The sequence below is a fragment of the Aplidium turbinatum genome, chromosome 4 (genome assembly GCF_918807975.1).
Source record: "Aplidium turbinatum chromosome 4, kaAplTurb1.1, whole genome shotgun sequence".
Taxonomy (NCBI): Eukaryota; Metazoa; Chordata; class Ascidiacea; order Aplousobranchia; family Polyclinidae; genus Aplidium; species Aplidium turbinatum.
The window spans coordinates 33628987-33650602 of NC_137475.1; the positions used below are offsets into that span (position 1 = coordinate 33628987).

At 34.7% G+C, this 21616-nt stretch overlaps 1 protein-coding gene across 1 annotated transcript; it reads right to left on the minus strand.

The window, feature by feature from the left end:
• Positions 1 to 556: 556 nt before the first annotated feature.
• Positions 557 to 19679, minus strand: LOC145768263 (uncharacterized). The gene is made up of 22 exons (XM_082579744.1): positions 19544 to 19679; positions 18879 to 19077; positions 18097 to 18220; positions 16556 to 16617; positions 14478 to 14555; positions 14191 to 14221; positions 13305 to 13421; positions 11916 to 11993; positions 10290 to 10406; positions 9693 to 9742; positions 8644 to 8803; positions 7467 to 7611; positions 7299 to 7384; positions 6744 to 6870; positions 6300 to 6413; positions 5903 to 6088; positions 5538 to 5623; positions 5232 to 5314; positions 4122 to 4240; positions 2992 to 3334; positions 2397 to 2569; positions 557 to 1213 (listed from the first exon to the last, which is right to left on the minus strand). Exons 1-22 carry the CDS (start codon positions 19677 to 19679, stop codon positions 1083 to 1085), a joined length of 2745 nt encoding a protein of 914 aa, XP_082435870.1. The 3' UTR covers positions 557 to 1082.
• Positions 19680 to 21616: the final 1937 nt, after the last annotated feature.

Genomic DNA, 21616 nt, shown 5'->3' on the forward strand with positions numbered 1-21616 from the left:
TAGTTTAGGGAAAATGTATCGCCTTTTACCATTACGGTTTAACTTAATTTGTGTAGGAATAAATAAATTTGGTCTTTAGGTGACATTATCACAGTTGGTGCTCAAGTATGCTAGTTAAAAAAGTAACGTTTAAATTAAACTATATTTCCCTCACCTCATTTGTTACATACATACGGCAAATATTTAGGTTTTCTTTGAGTATCTAACTTAATACTTAGATACAGCAGTGGTAAGAATGGCAGTTTTATTCCTCAATCTTCACTATTGGGTCCTTTTTCAAAACCCCATTTTACTGCACAGTAGACACACTATATAGCCTATACCGTACTGATCTAACTGAGCAATTCTACGTTCTGTTTAGTTTAAGTTGAATTCTTGTATGAAACAATAGTAGCTTAACCTACAAATTGAAAGGTTGAAATGGACATACCACAGCAGAAATGTGACATTTTGATATGTGTATGAGTTTATTTCAAGTAAACCAAACATCACAGCACAAAACAACTACACAAACCAAAAACAAAACTAAAACACACATACAAACATTCCTTGTGCAAAGAAAACCAAATGCTGGATCCTTAAAATCATGCAGTTTTGCTAAGCAGTTACCTAAACATGCATAGATACCGAGTTATCTGTTTATTGCTAGTCTGGTTTTGAGTTCAAAAAACTGTTTTTGCTTACAATACGCTTTGCGGTACAGAAAAGCATTGTAAAGTAGGCTACTGTGTAAAGACTGTTTTTAAATAAAAGTTTAAACTAATGTACCAAACATTGAAAGCTCGTATTTTGAGATTAGAACAATCACAATTCAGTACAAAAATTTTGGCTGTTTTCAAATATTCATCCGTAGCTTAAAAGCAGTTAATTAGAAAAGGAGTTACAGAAAAATTTATCATGTTTTTTGTTTTAAATATTAAACTGGCGGCTTAAAATGAAGAGCAAACAGTTGCTGGCGTATTTGCTTCTGCCGAGGTAAGATGGATCCGTCACGGTTCTAATAACAAATTGCGATCAAAACAAAAAAGAAAATCTCACAGACGAAGGAGAAAGTTAATCTTTTATGAAAAAGATTGCTTTTTTCAGTCTGACAGTACCGATGATATTGAAGGAAGATGTGCATAAATAGTTGTGGATGCGGTGGAAAATTGATGAGGAGTAGCTGCTTTGGAGTCATCTTCTGTGGTTGAGACACCGTTCCAAATGAGTTTTTCTAAAAAAGCAAAAATTAAAGTTGAAAAGTGATATATAAGAACCTATCCAAATTGGAACATCTGGTATTCCAAACGTACTTGATTTAAATTCAACTGATTATATTTGATGTAGATTTGGAACATTCTAACCAAAAGATTTATTGTTCTTAGTCGCCACGCATCAATCAGTAACCTGATTAAACTGCGTTTACAAATCAAGATAGGTAAAAAAAGAAAATGAAAAAATAGATAAAAATTATTATCAAAGCATTCTCATCCTAACTCAATTGTTGATTTACGGAGTTGCATAAAACACCCCACAAGTCGATTTTACTTCCATTGAACTTTGATAGAATTTTTTTGATATATTTTAACTCGCATGGTCATTTTTCGAGTTTCTGGTGTGAGAGTCTATTCTTTGCCAACAAGAAACTACTATAAAGCAAAAACAATCCTTTATCACGAGAACTGAATCTGCATCAATGGCTTACACCTTTTGCACTCAGACTACAGAATGTATCGCATAGCCTATAATTGATCTTCAGAAAAAGGTCTTTCATGAAGATTCTCTGTTCAATGAAGTGCCAACAATAATATAATTCACAATAAAGCCTATGATAAGATGAGAATATCACTAATGAAAATCAACATTCTTCTTTTTCTTCTGGCATTATTCCCACTTCAAGTGGGGTCGCCGGTGCAGCTTGCAGTCCTCCATATCACTCTGTTAGCAGCATCTTCCTCCTTCACTCCCACTATTTCCATATCTTCTATCACACAATTTCTCCGTCTTCTTTTCGGTCTTTCTCGCTTTCTTTTACCAACTTCTATTTATCTTATTTTTCTTCTGACATAATCTTCGTCTCTCCTTACGACGTAACCCAGCCATTTAAGCTGTATCTCTCTCAGCTTGTCTTTCAGCTCTTCAACTTGCAGTTGTCCTCTAATGATTTCATTTTTTACTCTGTTCTTATTTGTCAACCCCAGAAACCATCCCAACACTTTCATTTCTGCCACTTGCATTTTCCCTTTCTGTGTTTTCGTCAGGGCTACCGCCTGCATTCTATACAACATTTCTGATCTTACTATCATTTTATTAAGTTTCCTCTTCAGCTTTTCTGGGCACGTTTACTTGAAATGAAACTCAACACCAATAAAAATCAACGTTAATTTCTCAAAAAAAAATAACGTGCACTTTCTCACCGGCGAGGCTTTGAGATGGAGCGAACGTTGTGCCTGGGAAGTCATTGGAGAACGGCAAAGTATTATCTTCGAAGAAACAAGAGGATGAGGCTGCATTTTGCGCGATGAGTCCAGTTTGACATGGTGTAGAATCGATTTCCGAGTGGGGGATCGGGTAAAAGCAGCTTTTTTGTCTACAAAGAACGAAACTTTGATTGACTACACTGTATGCAGCTGAGCCTATACAGCAGCGACAAACGCACGTAGTAGTGACTAAAAGGATGCAAGTCAACTGTTGAACAAATGAAAAATTAATGAACTTTTAATGTCTCATAAGTATTTTTATCCAAAATATCACGCATCACTTTGTTTATGATAATAAACATTCCAGGGGTACTTTAAAGTTGAGAATAATCTAATAACAGACAAGTTTTATCCATAAAGTTGTAAAGTTGCTACATAGAATGGATGCACAGCTCTTATCTACATTTATAATTTACAGGAGTTTTCAAAAATCCCAAGCGTCGCTTCTTCAAGGAAACAAACAATCAACATGACCGCTTGGTACACAAACATTTTCTTCTTTTTGCGTTGTGTTACAAAATAAACCGCTTACCTAGATGAAGAACTGTCCGATTTTAAGCCCACAGCATCAACCAGCTCTGATATGACAGCGCTTGTTGCAGGAGGACTGTTGGTACCAGATATGTCTTGGAGCAAGTAGCTATCTTCTACTGATGACTGTCTTGTTTTTTCAGAAAAAGGTAATTGACTCGATGAAATGTCGGAGGCGATCGAAGGCTCTTGTCCCATGATGCAGTTTGGACTGCCTGCAGATTTATTGTTCTCATATTGCGGGAACTGGATGTTATTTTCCATTGCAAGTTTGTACTCGGAAAAAGGAGGTACATTCAAGCTAGGTATTTCTTTGGCTGCGGAAGCTGTTCCCGTATTGTACACTGAGAGATGATTAAGCGATTAAGTTTGATTGAAAATACAACGTCGGTGTTAGCTTAAGCAACGAATCAAAATGGTCAGTGATAAGTTTATTTGTTTTGCCCCGTTAGCTCATCGGTAAAGAGCCAGACACAAGATCACGCGGCGCTGGTTCGATTTTCGGGGTGTGCGCTTGATCAACGCATTTCAGGACTGCTCTCCATTCAGCGGTACTTAGTAGATGGAATGATTTCCCAGCAACAACAGTTGGAGATTTCACTCTGTCAATCTCGGTAACCGGCCCTTCGTCAAAAGCCTCCACAAGTATGCAAAACTATCAGGAATAACTTATTAAAATCTTTATCAGTCCGAGGATAAAGATTCAAAACCTAATCAACTTTTGTATTAGATATATATGATGAAATAAAAAAAAGTTTATTTAAATAGAACTTACATCATTTTAGTGCGAGAAGCATGTTTAGTTAGACTGATTCTTTGTCAGCCCAAGATCGTGATGTGCACTTTGTACCGATATGTAACATGTATACTCGCATAAGCTCTTTACTGCCGTTTACCATAAAAATTTTTAACAGTTTACTTGAAAAAAAAACAACGATCAACTTCGACAACAAGATGGCGCTACAGATCAAATTATAAAGTTTTCAAAACCTGCAAAGACTAGTTTTTTCATGAAATTCACTTTCAGAGGCAAAGGCCGTAGGAAGTATTAAAAGGTAAATGCAATTGCATTTACTCTCTAAAAGCTTTGCATACAATTTAAGCAACAATGTTTTTAAGCATTCTACTTACCAGGTGTATACGTTTCAGCATTATCAGTCAGATAGGAAAAATTGAAGTTATGTGGCTTTTCCATTTGTACTCCACCCAAATATGCAAAGGTGGAACCATTTTCGCTAATCAACGTGTCGCTAAGAAAAATATAGACCACAATGTTTCCTTTCACTTCCAGACTAATTTTTACAGACCTCGCTGCACTGGTTGGGTTTACAATCGATTACAAACTAAAAATGATACACTAGTAGATTGGTTATAATAATCCTTAAATGTAAAAATGCTTTTTTCCTACAGGTTATAATCACATTTCTCGATCGGATGGCTTCGATTCCTCAGTTACACATTTATTAATAGTTACACATTTTCATTCAGTTACACATTATAGAATAATAAAGTGATGCTGGCATTTTTTCGAAGCAATACTCTTCATATTTCGAAAACAGAAAAATTTGCGGCCAAACCAAAATCTTTTTCAAGAAATAACAACAATATGAAAATAGTTTACACATCATATGGCATAAACCAGGGCCGTCAGCGTTTACTAGTGAGTAGGCCGAAAATAGACAAAAATATGTACAAGTAAAACTTATTTTTAGAAAACATGTAAAATTCCGTTGTTGACTCAAAGTAAAACGCTTAGTCATCGCAAATATTGCAACTTTGTGTATTTATTTTATATTAAATTGATTTCAGTAATTAGTGGAGATAAACAACCAGACGTGACGTATCTGCTGGTGTTACAAAGTCCCCCAGTGGCCCCATAAGGTTGTTTCAATTCAACGATTCTAAAGCCAACAAATATACGACAGTCCAGGATGAGATTCGTTGACGATCGAGTTTTGATGATTCTGGTTTAGTGAGCGTCAGCAGTTTTTTAAAACACAAGAAAAACTTCAGCAAACGCAAAATCTGCATTTAAATAGGTTGCAAATGACTTTGCCATGGAGACCAAATTATGTTCTCAAGATAACAGTCGCCAAACTTTCATATATCATCAAGGCTTCATCACTGAGTGCAACAGTTTCAGAGAAATCCAAACACTATGTGATAGACCTTAATGCATTTTAGTTAAAGTTTATGTTGGCATAGTAGTTTGAAAAGTGGAATTAGCACTTTTGACCTTACCTTTTGCTGGTGCCGTAGGGTAATGCTTGACTTTGATAATTGCTCGTAAAATGATTTCCAGGGTAATTAAAGTTGGCGTAAGTCTGTAAATCAAATATTCCAATTGTATTGAAATAATTTCGGTCCAACATTTTCTAAACTATCAACTTAAGCGATTAAAGTCTGAATTGTTCCAAAAACGTTTTGTCTAATCATCAGAAAAGGTGATTACGTATTACGTACGGTATTACGTTTAGAATTTTAATATGGCTTGAGAATGCATTTTCTCCTCAGGAGCCCATACGCCACAAAGTTAAATTAATTTACCTGTGTTGGACAAGGTAGAAAGCCGCCCGAAGCCTCCACATCATAGTATGAGCTTTGGAAGATCTCCAGCGATGGATCTGCAATCTCTGCAAGAGAAATGTTTTCAACTTTAAAAATTTTGCAGTTTTTCGACCAACGAAGGATAGTAACTTTACAACTGTTGATTGATCAGTTGGTGCATGTTTAGCTTTATATGGCTAAAGTCACAGTTTAAACTTGAGACTAACAATCGTTGCTTTTTTTATGTAGCCTAATTATTGTCATGCATTGATACGATATCAAATTCCATTTTTAAGCTTTTTGTTTGATATTTTTGTTCAAAAGACATTTAAAAATGAAAGATATTAGCACGAATGGTCACTTACTTGTGAATGGCTCGTAGGAATGGGCCGGGGACCACGTTCCAGATTCCCATCCTTTTGAGTTTTCGGATCTTTGCAAATCACTTTTTTGATCGATTTGGCTTTGAGGTGAGGAAAAGTTGCTGTTTGGTGTTGTGGATAAACCACTAGGTTGAGCAGCAGTGTTGCCATTCGATGTTTTGTTGTTTTCTACACAAACGTAACAATGGTTATTACTAACTACAAAAGATCCATGATTATTTACCACTCGCCAGTCCTCTTGGTGCAAAAAAGTAGTGCTGCTTTTATTCAATACCTGTAGTAGATAATAATCAAGCACTTAGGAGCATCAAGCAAAGTGATGTACAATAAAGTTTTGTGTCGTGTCGTAAAGCAACCTTGCTTAAAACATTGAACTTACTTGCATGCTTCGTGACAGCGTTTCTTATTTCATGATGCTTTTCATTGTTGAATTGAGTTTCAATGGCTAGCAGAATGTACTCATCCAAAAACATGCGCAGATAGTGAAATGAATCTGAAATATTAGAAAAAGGACCGGATTTAAATAAACTCACAGACTTCTTCGTAGTAAGTTCAATGCTAATGATATCAACTGCTTGTGACAAGTATACACTGGTTAGAAAAGAAATCGCTCGATTCATGTTTTAATATAATTTAGGCTACTGGACAGTTTTCAGAAACACAGTCTTTATTGCAAAATTTACTGAAGAATTATTTCAAGGTTGTTTTTATATATAAATATTAAATAAGAAAAACGTTTTAAAATTTACAGTATTAAACGTTATCCTGCAAAACTTCCAATCTAAAATGATTCAGAACTTTTTTTTGCAATAATTTCACTCACTGAAGCTGACAGCATTGGTTATGTTCAGATTGTGAGTGATTCTGGCTCCAAAGAATGACCACTTTAACATGAAGTCCTGAGCTCTTTTCTTGAGTGATCTACCGTTTTGTTTGCTTGGCTTGATAACCTGCACACGTCGATTCCAATAATGATAATATAATTAATGGATGAGTCAATACCTACGTAAATGACGTTGCAAAACCAGAAGTCGACGAAAACAGTACTAGTTGGACATAAACGTCTATTAATACATCGATTGTCAATAAAACATCTGAAAAAAACAACTAATAGGCTATGTTTTTGTCGACTTCTGATCTTCCGTCAGCACCAAATGCTAATATCTTGGTTGGGATTATAATTGTAACAGCTTCGTTTGTTTTTCGGGCTGCAACTTCTTCATACTTTGAATACTAAGTAAATATTGTATTCGCTCTGAGGATACGCATTGACACGGTGCGCGAAACGTCGGAGAAGCAATAAAAACAACTTGTGTTGTTACTTTTACTTTCGCATTCTTCAGATAAACGTTGCAAAAATTGTTAAAGAATTCCATACCTTGTTGTCCAATATCGCGTCCAGCCATTCCACAAGCATGTCTGCTGTGGCGTTTTTGGTCAGGAGTTCTTTCAATTCTTTGAAAACTGTTAATAAAAATTGCATGAGCTTATTGGTTAAAATAACGTTGACAAACGTAATTAAAGCAATGATTCAATCAGCACTTACACTCGTTGTTAATATTGCAATCCTTGGCTTCTTCCCCTAAATTTGAATAAAAAGCTTGAGAACCAACATTTTGCAAATCTATTTTGTCGATGTCGTTTCTCATAGTGGTAAAAACTCCCGGGTTATTGAAAATTGATCGAACGGTCTGTAAAAGAATTCAAGGGTTCACAAAAAACGAATCAGCGTGGTTTTTCTGTGCATGCTTCTGTTACTAGTTTTCAGTTTTTGTTCAACAACCTCAGGCCATTATCGAAAAAGGAGTCTTGGTTTTTCTTAATGGTGTTCTCAATAAGACTAGCTGCTCTCTAGTAGCCTTCCAGTGTAGTCCGGGAACATCGTGAATCTGGGGTAGTAAAAGGATAGACTCTCGGCCCCAGACACTTACACAACGACGACGACGACGAATAGGTTTCGTAAATAAAAGCATTGGTCATGGTCAAAGTATGAACCAAACAAAGGTTGGGTGTACTTGGCGTCCAGTTGCCAGGGCCCCAGACCCCAAAGCAATAAACCCATTTGGAGCCTCTTAGTAATAAATTTATATAAAAACGACCACCGAAACGCAACTGCATTTGAAAAAAATGACCCCTTGATTTTGGATTATATTGCAGTTTTCGAAATTAACCCAGGGGCGCCTTTTTTCATAAACCCTGACGTTTTTCGTTATTGTAGATTTAAAGCTATTTTAATAAACCTAATGTCACCAAAAGAGCTCATAAATCAAATGTCAATAACACAGTCCAGCAATCATTATATTAGTTCAAGCGTTTTATTTATTTCTACGAATTGTTTTATTTTCAGTGTTTTGTCTTGTTTATAACACAACGGTATACAATAAAACTGGTCACTGTACAAACACGCTAACTATTTTAGGCCATTAAAGTACTTTCATCACATACCGTATATAAATATGATTTGTTTTTGTGTAAAACATTGTATTAGCTAAACGCATTCTAAGCAAATAGATCTGTTTTTAATTAGTTCTAAGCAAAATCTCCACCCTGATAAAAATGCTTAAACATTTTCCCTCTCACGCAATGAGTTTTGTTAACGTCTGTTTGATGTGTCTGTTTAACTTTTTTAATGTTAGCCCAAGTTAAGTCGTCGTGAAATCAATAAAACAAATAAGCTACAGACTGTCAGAACTTTCATTAAACCAAATAAATTTTCAGTTTACCCGATAGAACTTTATAAACGATATTTGCCGTATGATTGATTGGGCGAATTGCTGAGCTATCGCTAGTTTTTTTCCCACGAGAACAGCCGACATCGATCCCATGGCTGTCTTTGACCATTCTTCCCAACGCTTCCCAAGGTTACTGACCGCCAATAAATGCCTATAAAAGTAAAAAAAAAGTAGTTCCATGAAAATGATGTTGTCGCTGAATCTATAAATAGTAGCTAATACTGACATACAACTTAATTTTATAAAAATATTGTGGTGCAGAATTGTGCAAATGTCTTATGCACAAAACACGATGTCATTTTGAGACTACATACACAAGATAACAATTCTTGTAATTTTTTTACCATAATTAAAAACTACTATGGCATAGTCACGATTAAAACATCTTACTGCATTTCCGAGTGTTTAATCTGTAGCAATTTAATATTTCGTTTTATTTTATGCTGTTGCAATTTGAAAGTTGAGTTAAAAATTGTGTTCATTCTAGAAAAAATTAACTATCAGCATGTTCAAGCAGCAATAGCAAAAGTAGCAAAAAAATTGATATTTAAAAACTTGTTAATTGTTTGACAATTTTACCCTTTGGCGAAACATTTTACATCATTTTTCAGTAGGTTGTTTTAAATAATAAGAATAATTATTTGGAAACAATATAGGCTATGCATTGTTAAATATGTTGGATAGAACTTTCTTTCTGATTCTATTTGAATAAGTGTTGCGCCTGATGACTGCTAGGCCACCTAGCATGAAACCTTAAGTAGCGCATGACTTAGCCAGTATAGACTTTCTATAATATTTGATAGAAAGTATGTACACATTCTGTAAACGAAGCGATGTGTCAATCTTGTCCGAGATTTAGCGTTTTGTCATCTACTGAAATATTGCCGAATTATGATAACCTATCATTATAGAATTACCATTCAATCATGAGTTTCATGAATTCGAGGCTTACGTCAAAAGTTAATTGCACATACAGCAGCTGCAGTGCTCTTCAGCAAAATATTACAAAGAAGTATGAAATTTCAAGTAATGCATCTCACCTTTCTGTGATGGAGTCGCATGGTAAAGGTAAAAGAACTTCAATCAATGCCTGAAATGATGTAGATGGTATAAGACGAAAGTCATTTTGAAGTATTATTTAAGTAATATAGTTTCCGGAGATAGTGCAATGTTTGTACCATCAACAGGCAAAGCACAACAACACAGCAGGGTTGAGCATTTTTAAAATATATTTTACATATTTACAAGTAGTTTTAACAATCGAACGTTTTCGGCTTAACTTAAACTTTCATCAGGAATCTGAAAATCATGGGTAAAAAAATGCAATAAATTTAAACTTTTTGAACGTAGCTGGTTAACTGGCTAAACAACAAAAAATAAGCAGGAATTTATTTATAAAATTTAGAAAATCGGTACTGCTAGTCTATGTTTTAGCAATTACTGTGATAATATTTGACAGTTTTGCAAAAATAATTTTAGTAATTTTTGGTAGACTTGTTCATCCGTCTTGATATGGACGAAGCATTATCCCAATTAGCAAAACCCGTTATTTTTACAAAGATTCAACGTCTGCTGACATTTAAATAATAGAATGCAAAAACGACGGATTTTGCCAGCAGAATAAGCATTCAACTTACATCATAAAGCAAAGAATCGCAGAGAGTGATAAGATCCATCACCACCACGTTGCGGAGGAGCCCTGCATAGTGTTGAAAAGGAATGTCCGACCAGTATCGCAATAATGACGATGATATCTGAGGAAAAAATTCCTCGTTAATTTTCGGTGTATAGTTCAGCTCGAGAGCTACTAAAAATATCACTTTCATAACTTTTACTTTCTATCACTTTCATAGCACATATGAAGCCTCAGTTAAAACCCTCCTTGCCTTTCCAGGCAAGAAATAGGCTGTTTTTGCACTGATGCAACGTCTACAAACGTTGAATCAATGTAAAAACAACTAAGAAGAGCTAAGCCCCTATGTGAGGCCATGACTTGAAGTCTAAATTTCTCGCATTGTAGGCCACACTTAAAAAGACCATGTGAAGCGTTTGCCAAAAGAACAATCGCGATAGGAAATCCTTCACTGTTGATATTTCTTTATTTATTGAAGCTTTTGTTTTTCTGTGATGTGAAATTTTCAGATAAAAGTTTCTTTTGTAATTTACGTCATAAGCATACAGTAGTTTAATTTTTACGTAATTTATATTTTATGAAGCTTATGCTGTAGCTATTGTTGCCTATGCATGTTTAAAACAGGGCTGTGGAGTCGCCGTTGGAGTTGGTAGAATTTTGGCGTGTCTGGAGTCGAAGTCATTAAAAAAGGCCGACTCCGACTTAAGCTTGATTCAAAACAATGAACATAAAAAACAACGACCATGCTGCCAAACGCTAAAATCAATTCCATTCAATAAAATTTTAGTTGCATTTTTTTTTCAAAATATTGTTTCTTGTTTTTCATATTGCACTCCACAAGTTTACTTGAAGATAGACGTGTTTGTTCTTGTCAGTTTTGGCAAAAGTCGCCATTTCCATTTCGATCAAAACTTTAGTGAAATCATGAAATGGTGAAATTAAGTTTTAAAAAAATGAAAAACAAACATTGTAAAAAACGTGGCATCCTTCGAAAATCAGGCAACTTTGAAATCGAAATCGGAGTCGGAGTAGGCCAGTTATAAATCGACGAGTCGAAGTCGTATATTGTTTGTTGCCCGACTGCACAGCCCTGGTTAAAAATATATTAGGTCTGCTGTGTTTATAAAGATATTAAGTAAATCTAGTCTATTGTTTTGACAGCAAAGCGGTTTGTTTTCCTGAAATTTTGATCTATGAGAGGTGTTTTAAAATGAGCTAAACAAAATTTCTCACTCAGAAACGTATTTCGAAACAAAGCAAGTTCAAGATCAAGCAATGCAGAGTCGAATTAAAACAAACGTTTGCTTCGTTTCGAAAGTTTTAAAACACTATAGTCAGCTTTAAGTAATTGGTTAACTTTCAAAGAACATAACACAGCTCAAGGCAAACAAATTGAATTGTACAAGTATTTCTGCATAATGCAATGATCTTCCGTTTGTTTTTGTTTCAAACATTCAAAAAACAAAAAAGTTTACTTGGATTTCGAGACGAAACGAAAAGACTTCACTAAAACATTTATTTTAAAACTAAAGAAATTAATTTGATGTGTAACTGAAACAACATGTTTAAAACATTTTTGTTTTGAATAGTCCTTGTTTTAACAATTAAAAACACGCTTCAGAAAACTCACAGCTTCGAAATCTTGACTTTGTGCAGCGTTAAGGATCTGCTGGCAGGAACACTTGTAAAGATTTATGAACGACTGTACCTGGAAACATGGTTTTGTAATCACAATTACACAATGAAAAATGTGTCGATATTTTTTCAGGTGTTTCATCTTCATGGTCAGGTAAAAATTTATAAACCAGACAAAAATGGCGCATGTTTCCACCGAAAAGAACAAAATGGCGACTAGCCTACACTTTTTATTTATCATTATTATCGAAGAAGCATTGTCATTTTGATGACTGGAGCTGTAAAACTAGCGTGCTGTTGTTTGTGGGTTTGCAATGAAGTTTAAACTAACTATAAGCAGAACTCTTTGACGCTACAGTTCCTACTCATAGTGGTTAGAATGTCCGTGTCTGAATCGATAGACATACAGTAGGTTTGATGCCCTGTTGGGTCATACCAAAGACTTTTTAAACATGATACTGAATCTTATTCCTGCTTGGCACTCAGCAATGGAATAAGTTTGGCTAATAATGTATCAGTTGCGACTCCATACGGCTATAGTGACGTTGCCTGTTTTCTAAATCGCTGAGGAGCAATGCGCATTTGCAATGGGTAGCCCACAGAGCTATACAAACAAACATTATTATTACACTTCGGTAAGACAGCACAGAAAAAATATGAAGAAGAGATATTGCAATAAATGTGCACGACTTCCCTTTACGGCATAATGCATTTCTTTAAGTATATGATATGACGACGTGGTTTCTCAATGTCAGTCATTTTGAAAAGTAGGGGTCGGCTGCTTGTTTCAGAATGCTAAGAGTAAATACAATAGGCTGCCTATGGACAGGGTCGTTAAAAGGACGCTTTGGCCCGACAGGCTACCAATGAAATCCTTGAGCCCCCAAACCAAGACATTCATGACAAAAACGCGTTGTACTGAAAGAATACGTTGTGGTTTTTTCATATTTCCGGGTCACTTAAAAAGATTCTGGGCCCCAAAAATTATCCCGGTTGCGAGTCTAAAAGTACTCTCTGGACCCCCTGTTAATGCTACTGTCTGTGGGGCTTAATATTTCTTAAACATGACAACAAAGAATCTAAAGCTTTGGATTGAAGTGCTAATCAAAGTTGCCTTACCAAGAACAAAAGTAAACCATGATATTGCTATTTTGCAATTTTGTTGGTAACAGCTGTGGATACCAAACTACATTGTAAATACCTCTTTATAGGTAAAACCCATGGTTAGCTAATAGGCTAGTGTAAATTTGGTTTGCACATGTCGTTTGCATTTTTAAACATTTTATAAACCAACTTTACGTTTTAAAAATTTTGAAATATTGAAAATACCCAATTGCCTATAGCAGCAAAAAATACTTAAATTAAACTTTGCCAGTTTTGCTACCTCTTCAGGGGAAACCCCGTGTCCGAGCGCTGGTGCAAGTTGCGCTGCGTCTGGCACTTCCTCAAGAAATGTCGGAGAAGCTTCTTTTTTGGCAAAACAGCGAGATGAAAAATACTGCTGAAAACAAATTCGATTTTTTTTATATCAAATTGAAAAAAAACTAAGTTAACAGAATTTTTTTTTTTGTGTTTTATCAGGACCTTTTTGAATTTTAATAAATTATTATTGAAATATGAAAACAGTGGATCTATTTGGGGGCATTCATGATGCCAATGTGAGGTTTGTATACCTTCCAATTGTTAGCAGTTCATACTTAAAACTTAAATCACACAATTTAATTATTGCTTATAGGTAGGCTAACACATTGCAAGATAGTAAGATTAATTTGCGTCATTTACGGATCTAGGTGGGAGGGTGATTTGGGCGATCGTCTATAACAGCAACACAAAAAGTTAACTTTATTTGTGGTGTAATTGCAAAATCAGATTAAGCAGACCTACATATCATTGTGTTTTGTTGAAATTGCCTCCCCCCTCGAAGGATACTTGCTGGATCTTCCCCTGGTTTGCGTCCTATTCTTACAGCAGTCTTAGGCTGCTTTATTTTAAGTGGGCAAAGTGATGTTTATCGCTTGTTGATGCGATGTCTTGAAATACTTTAAGTGTACTCCGTTTCAAAACTATACTTGTTTGTTAGCAGCCTACTGCATGACCTATAAGGCAGCACATTATCCGGTTTTTAGAAATTTTATGAAACTATTTTGCCAGCATGAAACATTTTTTCAAACTGAATAATAATACCAGTCTTTTTTGTTGTTTAAATAAGCAAAAGCTTTGCTTGAAACGACAATGGCCTGTTTTTTCATGCAGTTATGTAGGCTACTTACTTCGTTCTCCACTTTGACTTTAGGAGAAAATCTGTAAAGAAAAGTTTAGATGAATAAGTTACATCATTGTCTGGGTGATCCCGTTCAGTAAACATAAACTCCTTTGATCAAGCTCAAATACATTAAAATCTGGCTACTCTTAAGAACTAAATTTATCGCTAACATCCTGAAGCCAAAAAAGGGCAAACAGTTTATAGGCAAGCGATGGTAACTGGTAATAAATTTAGGATAGAGCCGCAAAAACAACAGCGGAACGGAAACTGGTTATGATAAAAGATGCTTTTTACCTCGTCAAACCCTTTCCGGCGTACACGGAATTGTAGTATATGCTTGTCTCTCTTATTCCTATCCCGTAGTAATGATATCTGTGAGTATTAAGAAACAAAGCAAAACATAAGCAAAAGAAAGATTTAAAGGTGCTGAAAAATAGCAGTGTTTTAATCTTTCCCACAAAGGATCAACATAAAAGAAGTTACTTTTCTATCACAAATCGAATTAGATTTACATTAGTTTCTTCGCCCAAGTCAGAAACCATCCTAAACCTGGAATGACCTTTACTCTGAAAAATAATCAGCGGTTGGCTTGATAAAACCAACCAAACGTCGGAAGAAACTTTTATTGTATCGGTGCACCTAAATATTCCCATCAAGCTATCTAACTTTCAAAATTGTTATTTCTTTGAAGTGGTTCTGCAGTAAGTAAAACCCAGGTGTTCAAATTTGACTGGAATAAGCCAGACCCTAATGCAGAGTTTTTGATCATAAAAGATTTTCAATTTTAAAGACTAAAAGTTGGATTTGACAGATATACAGTTTGGACAATCTGGACTGACAAGACTGACTATAGATAGTAATCCAATCAATCAGCGTTTGAAAGCAAAAAAAAAATTACAAAAGTTTTATTTTGGTAAAGTTTTTACAAGTATACTACATATTCAGGTTAAATAAACAACTACCTTTTTGTAATTCATTTATAACATCATGAAAAATGACACTTATGTAAACAGTCATTCCAATACTTTAGAAGAAATAGAAGAGAGCTAAGAGACAGATAGAACTTTTAATTGTTTAAAATTGCATCAGTATTTTTGATGTTTTTTTAATTCGGTTAGAACAAAAATAATCTAGAGCATAAGCATATTTGAAATTAGTCTTTTTTTATGATTTAGTTAAAGTCAACAAAGCATAGTTTATTAATGAGCACTTGCAAATAGACCGCTTATAACTAAAAGCGTCGCTTAGTTTTGGTTTTCGATGAAGATGCGTATTTTTTTACTTTTTTTCCCGAGCCAAAACAGAAACAAAAACTTGAGAAATCAGTGTTAGTCAGTCAAAGCACATTGCGGAGTAGGCTGGATGTTTTGCTGAGTTTATAAAATCTAAAGTTAGCTTTTTTCTAGAAGCTGTATTTACAAAAGACTAACTTGGACTTCGTTCGTGTCAACAAAACAGAGTGAAATAATCTTGGAATGTTTTAGTCCAGTCGAGTAGTCTATCTACCGTACAGGCTGCAGACTGGATGTTGTTTCATACAAACGTAAATTCCAAATTGACGGTTTTGTTTTAGCAAAGAATAATTTACAGGATTGCAAATAAAAGACGTTATTTTATTTGAGATCAAAGACTTCATCGATATCAAAAAGGCCGAAAAAAAGCGCTATCATGGTACAGAGCAAGGGGCAGCAACACACATTACAAGACGTATATTTGAAAACTTATAATTTGTCTAGTAACTCACTTAACTTCAACGTTTATATTCATAACTAAAACCAACAAAACAAAACGTTTCATGTAGTGTACTTGTGATAATACGGACGTTTTTGTATGAAAAATCAAACAGTGAAATCATCCTTCGTAAAGGCTGCTATTCTGTGCTTTACCTAGCATAAAACGTTGCTTCACGTTTTGGTTCCTTTGAAAATATTTATTAGGTAGACGTAACGCTTGTGATTTATTAGGTAGTCAACACATTGGCGCCACTGAGCAGCTTGTAAATATCCAATAATGAACTCCATGTTAATAACTTGTGACTATGAAATACAATATCTAGGTATGACTTCGCGCGTGTCTTGTAGCTACTTTGATATTTACTCTCTTATTTACTCTGCACGCAATTTTACAGAAGAATTAATTAACAGATTATTTGCTTTGTGCAAGTTAAACAAGATACAAAGTTGAAAGAACTGTAAAGCAAAGGAGACCTAAATGCAATTAACAAGTAATTAGTAGAGCATTAAATTTAGCTTAGGTGAATTTAAGCACAAAACACACGTGCCAAAGCCTAATAGTTCGTACATGACAACTTGATATTGTTCTTGTTACCTGGAAGGAAATTGAATTAATTTTTCATAATTGTTTGAACTTACTTGGAATGTCCACGTGTGCCAAGTCTTCGGGTTGTCACGCGTGGAAATTTTTTTCGAATTGTCTGAAAATGTTAATGTTATGACCTTGAAAATTTACTACAAGAGAAAGTGTGGCATTTAGTGGCAATAATTGAACAGTTGACATGATTACGGTAGGTATTGTGCACTTTCAATAATATCTGGATTGATTAGTGATATTTCTCTCAATTGTTTTTGATGACTTTCGTCATAGAAGTTTGTGTCAAAATGCTTAAACTAAACTCGTGGTAAAGTGAACATTTGAGAAGTAAAACTTTTTTTAGTCGTTTTTAATTTTAAGTTTCTAATTTACTTTTTGATGAAAAAATAAAATGGTTACCAAACTATAACGATATTACATCATTTCAATTTGCTAGCCAGCACTTCGTTTTTATTGCCTTGGACTTCAACCAAGCAAAGTTCTAGTATAACCTAGCCAATATTTGGCGTACCAAGCTCCATTAATGATTTGTTTGTGTATTGTAAAGCATTTTTCTCAATATGTTTCAATGAAAACTTTTCCGTTGACTATGTTTGGATTATTCAACAAACAACCACTGTACTACACTGACTATCTTAAACAGAAGCAAGTTTTTATGAAATAAACTGAAATACTTTAAGTAAGTGGCAAGTTTTGAAATTAAAGTTTTCTTATTTGTATAAATATGAGAAATATCTATCCAGGGTGGTCCGAAACTGCGAGCATGAAGAGCCACAATAAAGTTTGAGGAAAATGATACCGGCCGCATAAAAAAGATTTTCAGCTTGTTTGCGACTCAAAAAAGTAATTTTCTGCCAGTAAAGAAGATACAATAGGCCTACATATTACAACACATCAACAAAATAGCCAAACAAAACAATGTGTGGTTTCTTGCTTTTGGTTATCGCATCAAGCTCTGCCTTGAAATTGGTACTCTACCGACGTGTCGCTTTTCAATCGCTTCACAATTGAGAAGGTGCTTTCGTAAATGTAGGCTATGTGCTACCGAACATGGAGTATATATTCAGTGCAAAGTCTTTTAAACAATTTTCTTTGGAATGGATATTACTTGCAAGCACACTAGACAATGTGGCAAATTGTTATTGATAAAAAAAAACTTTTCCCCAATAGAATTGAACTATCTGTTTTCCTATGACGCTCATTTTGTGAATAAGTTACCTCTTACCTCATTTGACTAAATATATCAGTTAGCAGCTAACTTACAATTGAATGATGCGCGACTTATTTAGGACTGTGGCTAATGCAATGCATTTATGTAACATGTAGGAAAGTGTATTATAGCACCTGCGGATTTTGCAGTGAAAAATCAGGCATGCAGGAAGTTTTTCGCGCTGCACAAAAGCTGAACGCGGGTCCCATGCGGCCCGCGTGCCAGAACTTGGACCACCCTGAATATATAAAACGAAAAAATACAACTATGACACCCTTTATACTACAGTATAGCAAGGTCAAAACAGTGTATACAGCACAAATATATGAACGCTCTTACAAATGGCAATAACTAGCTATTCTTCTGCATTACCTTCCCGAAAGTGGCCGGACATGCTGGATCAATGTTATTCCTCTCACAAAAATCTCTGTAGTGATTGTACAGAATGCATCGTGCTAAGCAAACCCCTTCACAGATCATGTAGTTTTCATCCAACCTGATGCAAAACGATTTGTTATTTCATGACTTATTTTATGCTGCAATAGAACAGGTAATAATAAAATAATAATGATTATTATAACATTGTAATGTATTTATTGTCGTTCTACAATTATTGCATATTTAACACCTATCAATGTGTAATTGTAGCTATTTTATCAGCTGCTTGATTATGATTAAGCCTGATGCGCACTTGTTATGACAACGTGATTACACAAGAACTCAATTGCTGTTTTTAAAGTTGTTGGCAGACTCTGATCAAAAGTCCAGGCCAACAGCAATAACATTTGTATGAACAAGTTCAACATTGAGCAAGGCATGCTTTTTATAAAGCCTTAATTTTTTTGATGGCTAATTGTAATTGAACCCCTAACAAGTGAAATCGTGTGTAAAAAAAATTAGCAAATAATGAAAATGTAGAGGGTAGAAACGTAGGACCAGCTTGTAACTTAGCTACGCTATGTATAAACAAAAGTAGAACGTTCTATCATTTTATTGCGTTTTATTTGCATTAAAATATATCGTGTTATTGTTTGAATAGTTTCAGTGGAGTCTAGTTTTTAACTTTCCAACACAGAGATTTTGTAAGTAAAGGTTGATCAATCATCTGTTGGGAATCTTTATAGAAGAATTAATGTTGTAGCTCTTCAACTCACCACTCCAAAGTTAAATCCATTTTTCGCTGTTTTCCAGTTATAGACCGACCTGATGAGGAGGCGGCTGACTGCCTTTGCTGCTGCATTCGCTCTTCAGAATGACAGTAACCGCGAGAGCTCATCTGATGATGCCCTGGCGACTTATACGTCTCTTTCATCCTTGATGAAACTGGTCGAAATTTTGAGGATGCTGAACAATCTGCAATAAGTCTTAAAGTGTTATCAAAAGATTTACTCGGTTAGGTTTTGGATCCAAGATCTTTCTTCTCTATGTAGTTTGTTTTGGCTGGAGACTTGTTTAACATGCCGCAAGACTTATTAAACATGGACGGAAAGTAGGATTTGAAAGCCTTGTTTGGACTTTTATCGATTCTAATGCGCAGTTTTATTATTGAGAGTCAAAGCCGTTTTAAATAGAAGAATAACTGTGGCCGTTTAGTCTGCACATGATTTGGTTAACTTGCAGAAACGCTTAACCTACATTTCTTTTCGTGACCCAAAAGAACAACTTAAACAAACTCCGTGACATTTGATTCTTGATAAACTTCACTAGTGTGCCTGCACTAGAATTATCACAAAAAAATAATAAAAAATATCAATTTTGTTTCTATTATAAGACGTACTGTTATCTATGGCCTTTCTTTTCAAATTTTCTCTGGCATTACTTTTGTAGTCGTCCATGTACGTAATGGAATCGCTTTGCAAGTTGTATAATGGCGACGTATCCCTGCCGCCTGGATCCATACTTTCTGTTAGAGATCTCTCTTCTTGATCAACTGAGCAGTTATATTGTAAAACCATGCTGTTAAACGACATAACAATATCTTGAAAAGAAATGAACAGTTAACTCGCTTTGTCACATCTAAACTGTTCCCCTAATACTACTATATGTACAATAACCAAAAGTAGATGTAACAGAAATGTCGTACGCAGGCTTATGCCTGGTTGGCAGTGGATGAAAAGGCATCAACCTTTAAACGTGGCATTAGGTGCGTGCCAAAGACACAGCCAAAAGTTTTTATTAGTGTCGAACAGGAGTCCTTCTTAGTTTGTAAGAGGATTCCCACCACTCCGCTATACAGCCGACATGATTGCCATCATCTTACATTACAAAGCGAAGAATTATTATTATTGTTACACAATGTCATCAAATAATATCCATCTACAAATGATATGACTGGTTTACGTTTACAGCAATTACTGTGAGCTAGTTCACTGAATTCAAGATGGTTGATCAAATTTACCTTTATATGATTTAGTTACTTTGGTAACATACTACAACAACTGCAAAACACTGTATTGAGAACCAATGGGAGAGACAATGAAAAGTATAAACCCTGCTGTTGCTTACGCATTGAAATGCGTGGAATTTTATTAGGCTTTTTCTTTTCTTAATATCTGGTGTACATTTTCTATCTACTATAAGCAATTGTTGTCCAATTGTAAGCAAACCTTGTAGGCAGCCAAGATAGTTTTGTGAAGCATTTCATCTTCAATTATTCAATTCCTCGATTGTAAATCTACGAATATTTTTAAAAGCATCTGCAGCCATGCTCAACACACAAATACTGAAAAGCTTTAAAAAAAATTATCCGAAAGCAAGAAAATTGCTCAAGAATCACAAAAAAAAAGCATATTTTGACTGATATCTGATCTCATATCTTTCATTTGACTCAAATTTGAAGCAGTACAAAAACGTAGCGAAGAACATTGAAACCAGTAAATAATAAGTATTTTACGTTTGGTTGAAGCAGCACTTCTTCATCTTGCTCGATTTTTTAACGATTGTATGCAATCCAACTAAACTTTTTCACCATCACCATCTGTATTATCTACCGAACGGCTTAGTCATTGTTCAAATAGTAGAAGAAACTATAGGCTATAGTTCATTTCTGTTGCATCTATTTCTAACCGACTTAGCCTTGTTACTGCTTAACAACACCGGTATAATTACAAAACTCCTGTTTTAAAAAAGCCCTTCTATTGACCTGCTCGTTAATTATGTGTATCGCATTCAGAAGCTGAATTCTTATCGTTCAAAAAGTTGTTTGCCTAAATGCAAGGCAGACGAGGAATTATTAGCTGTCTAAATCATCGGTCTCTTTCATGCGCCGCTCAATATAGGAGCCTTTAATTACACATTGTTTCAAGAAAATTGCCTTTTATCCTTTAACTCATAAAATATTCTGGTAAAAAATATGAATAAAAATAAATTCCTTTTAGCTAAAAACTAGCTACATTAAAGAAAAGCATAACTCATAAAATTTATGGAAACAATTTTCAAATCATTTAAAAGTAACAAATTGTCGTATACAAGTGCGGTGTGATTTTTAAGCACACTTCAGCAAATACAAAAGCCATCATTACTCATTTCATACCTTAAAACAAAGAATAAGTCATTAAAATGTAACCAACAAATTAATTAATGTTTTCCTATGTTTGTTACTCACAACTTAAAAGCTGAATGCCGATTTTCAAAACATAAAATAACAATAAAACTTTTTGTTTGGTGAAAAAACGGCTGGATCATCATTAAACCGAAAGTCTAACACGAGAGTGCAAATGTTGATTTTTTTGAAATACAGAGTTTTTTTATTCAATTAGTCTCGTGTTTTTTTGTTTTTTTTTAAAACAGTTTCAGGTTTATCGAAAGTTTTTTATATCAAAGATTCAACATCGTTTTCATTGCTTTTATCTAGGAACGCTTAACGATTATCTCAAATGTATCACACTGGACT

What these genes read in the sequence shown, in the direction of transcription:
- LOC145768263 (XM_082579744.1), bottom strand. Translation starts at nt 19,679, where the DNA reads ATGGTTTTACAATATAACTGCTCAGTTGATCAAGAAGAGAGATCTCTA. An exon ending in AAGTCAAAGTGGAGAACGAA is followed by an intron (nt 13,422 to 14,190) that starts GTAAGTAGCCTA and finishes ATTTGTTTTCAG; the next exon opens with CAGTATTTTTCATCTCGCTG. An exon ending in ACGGGGTTTCCCCTGAAGAG is followed by an intron (nt 11,994 to 13,304) that starts GTAGCAAAACTG and finishes CCATGTTTCCAG; the next exon opens with GTACAGTCGTTCATAAATCT.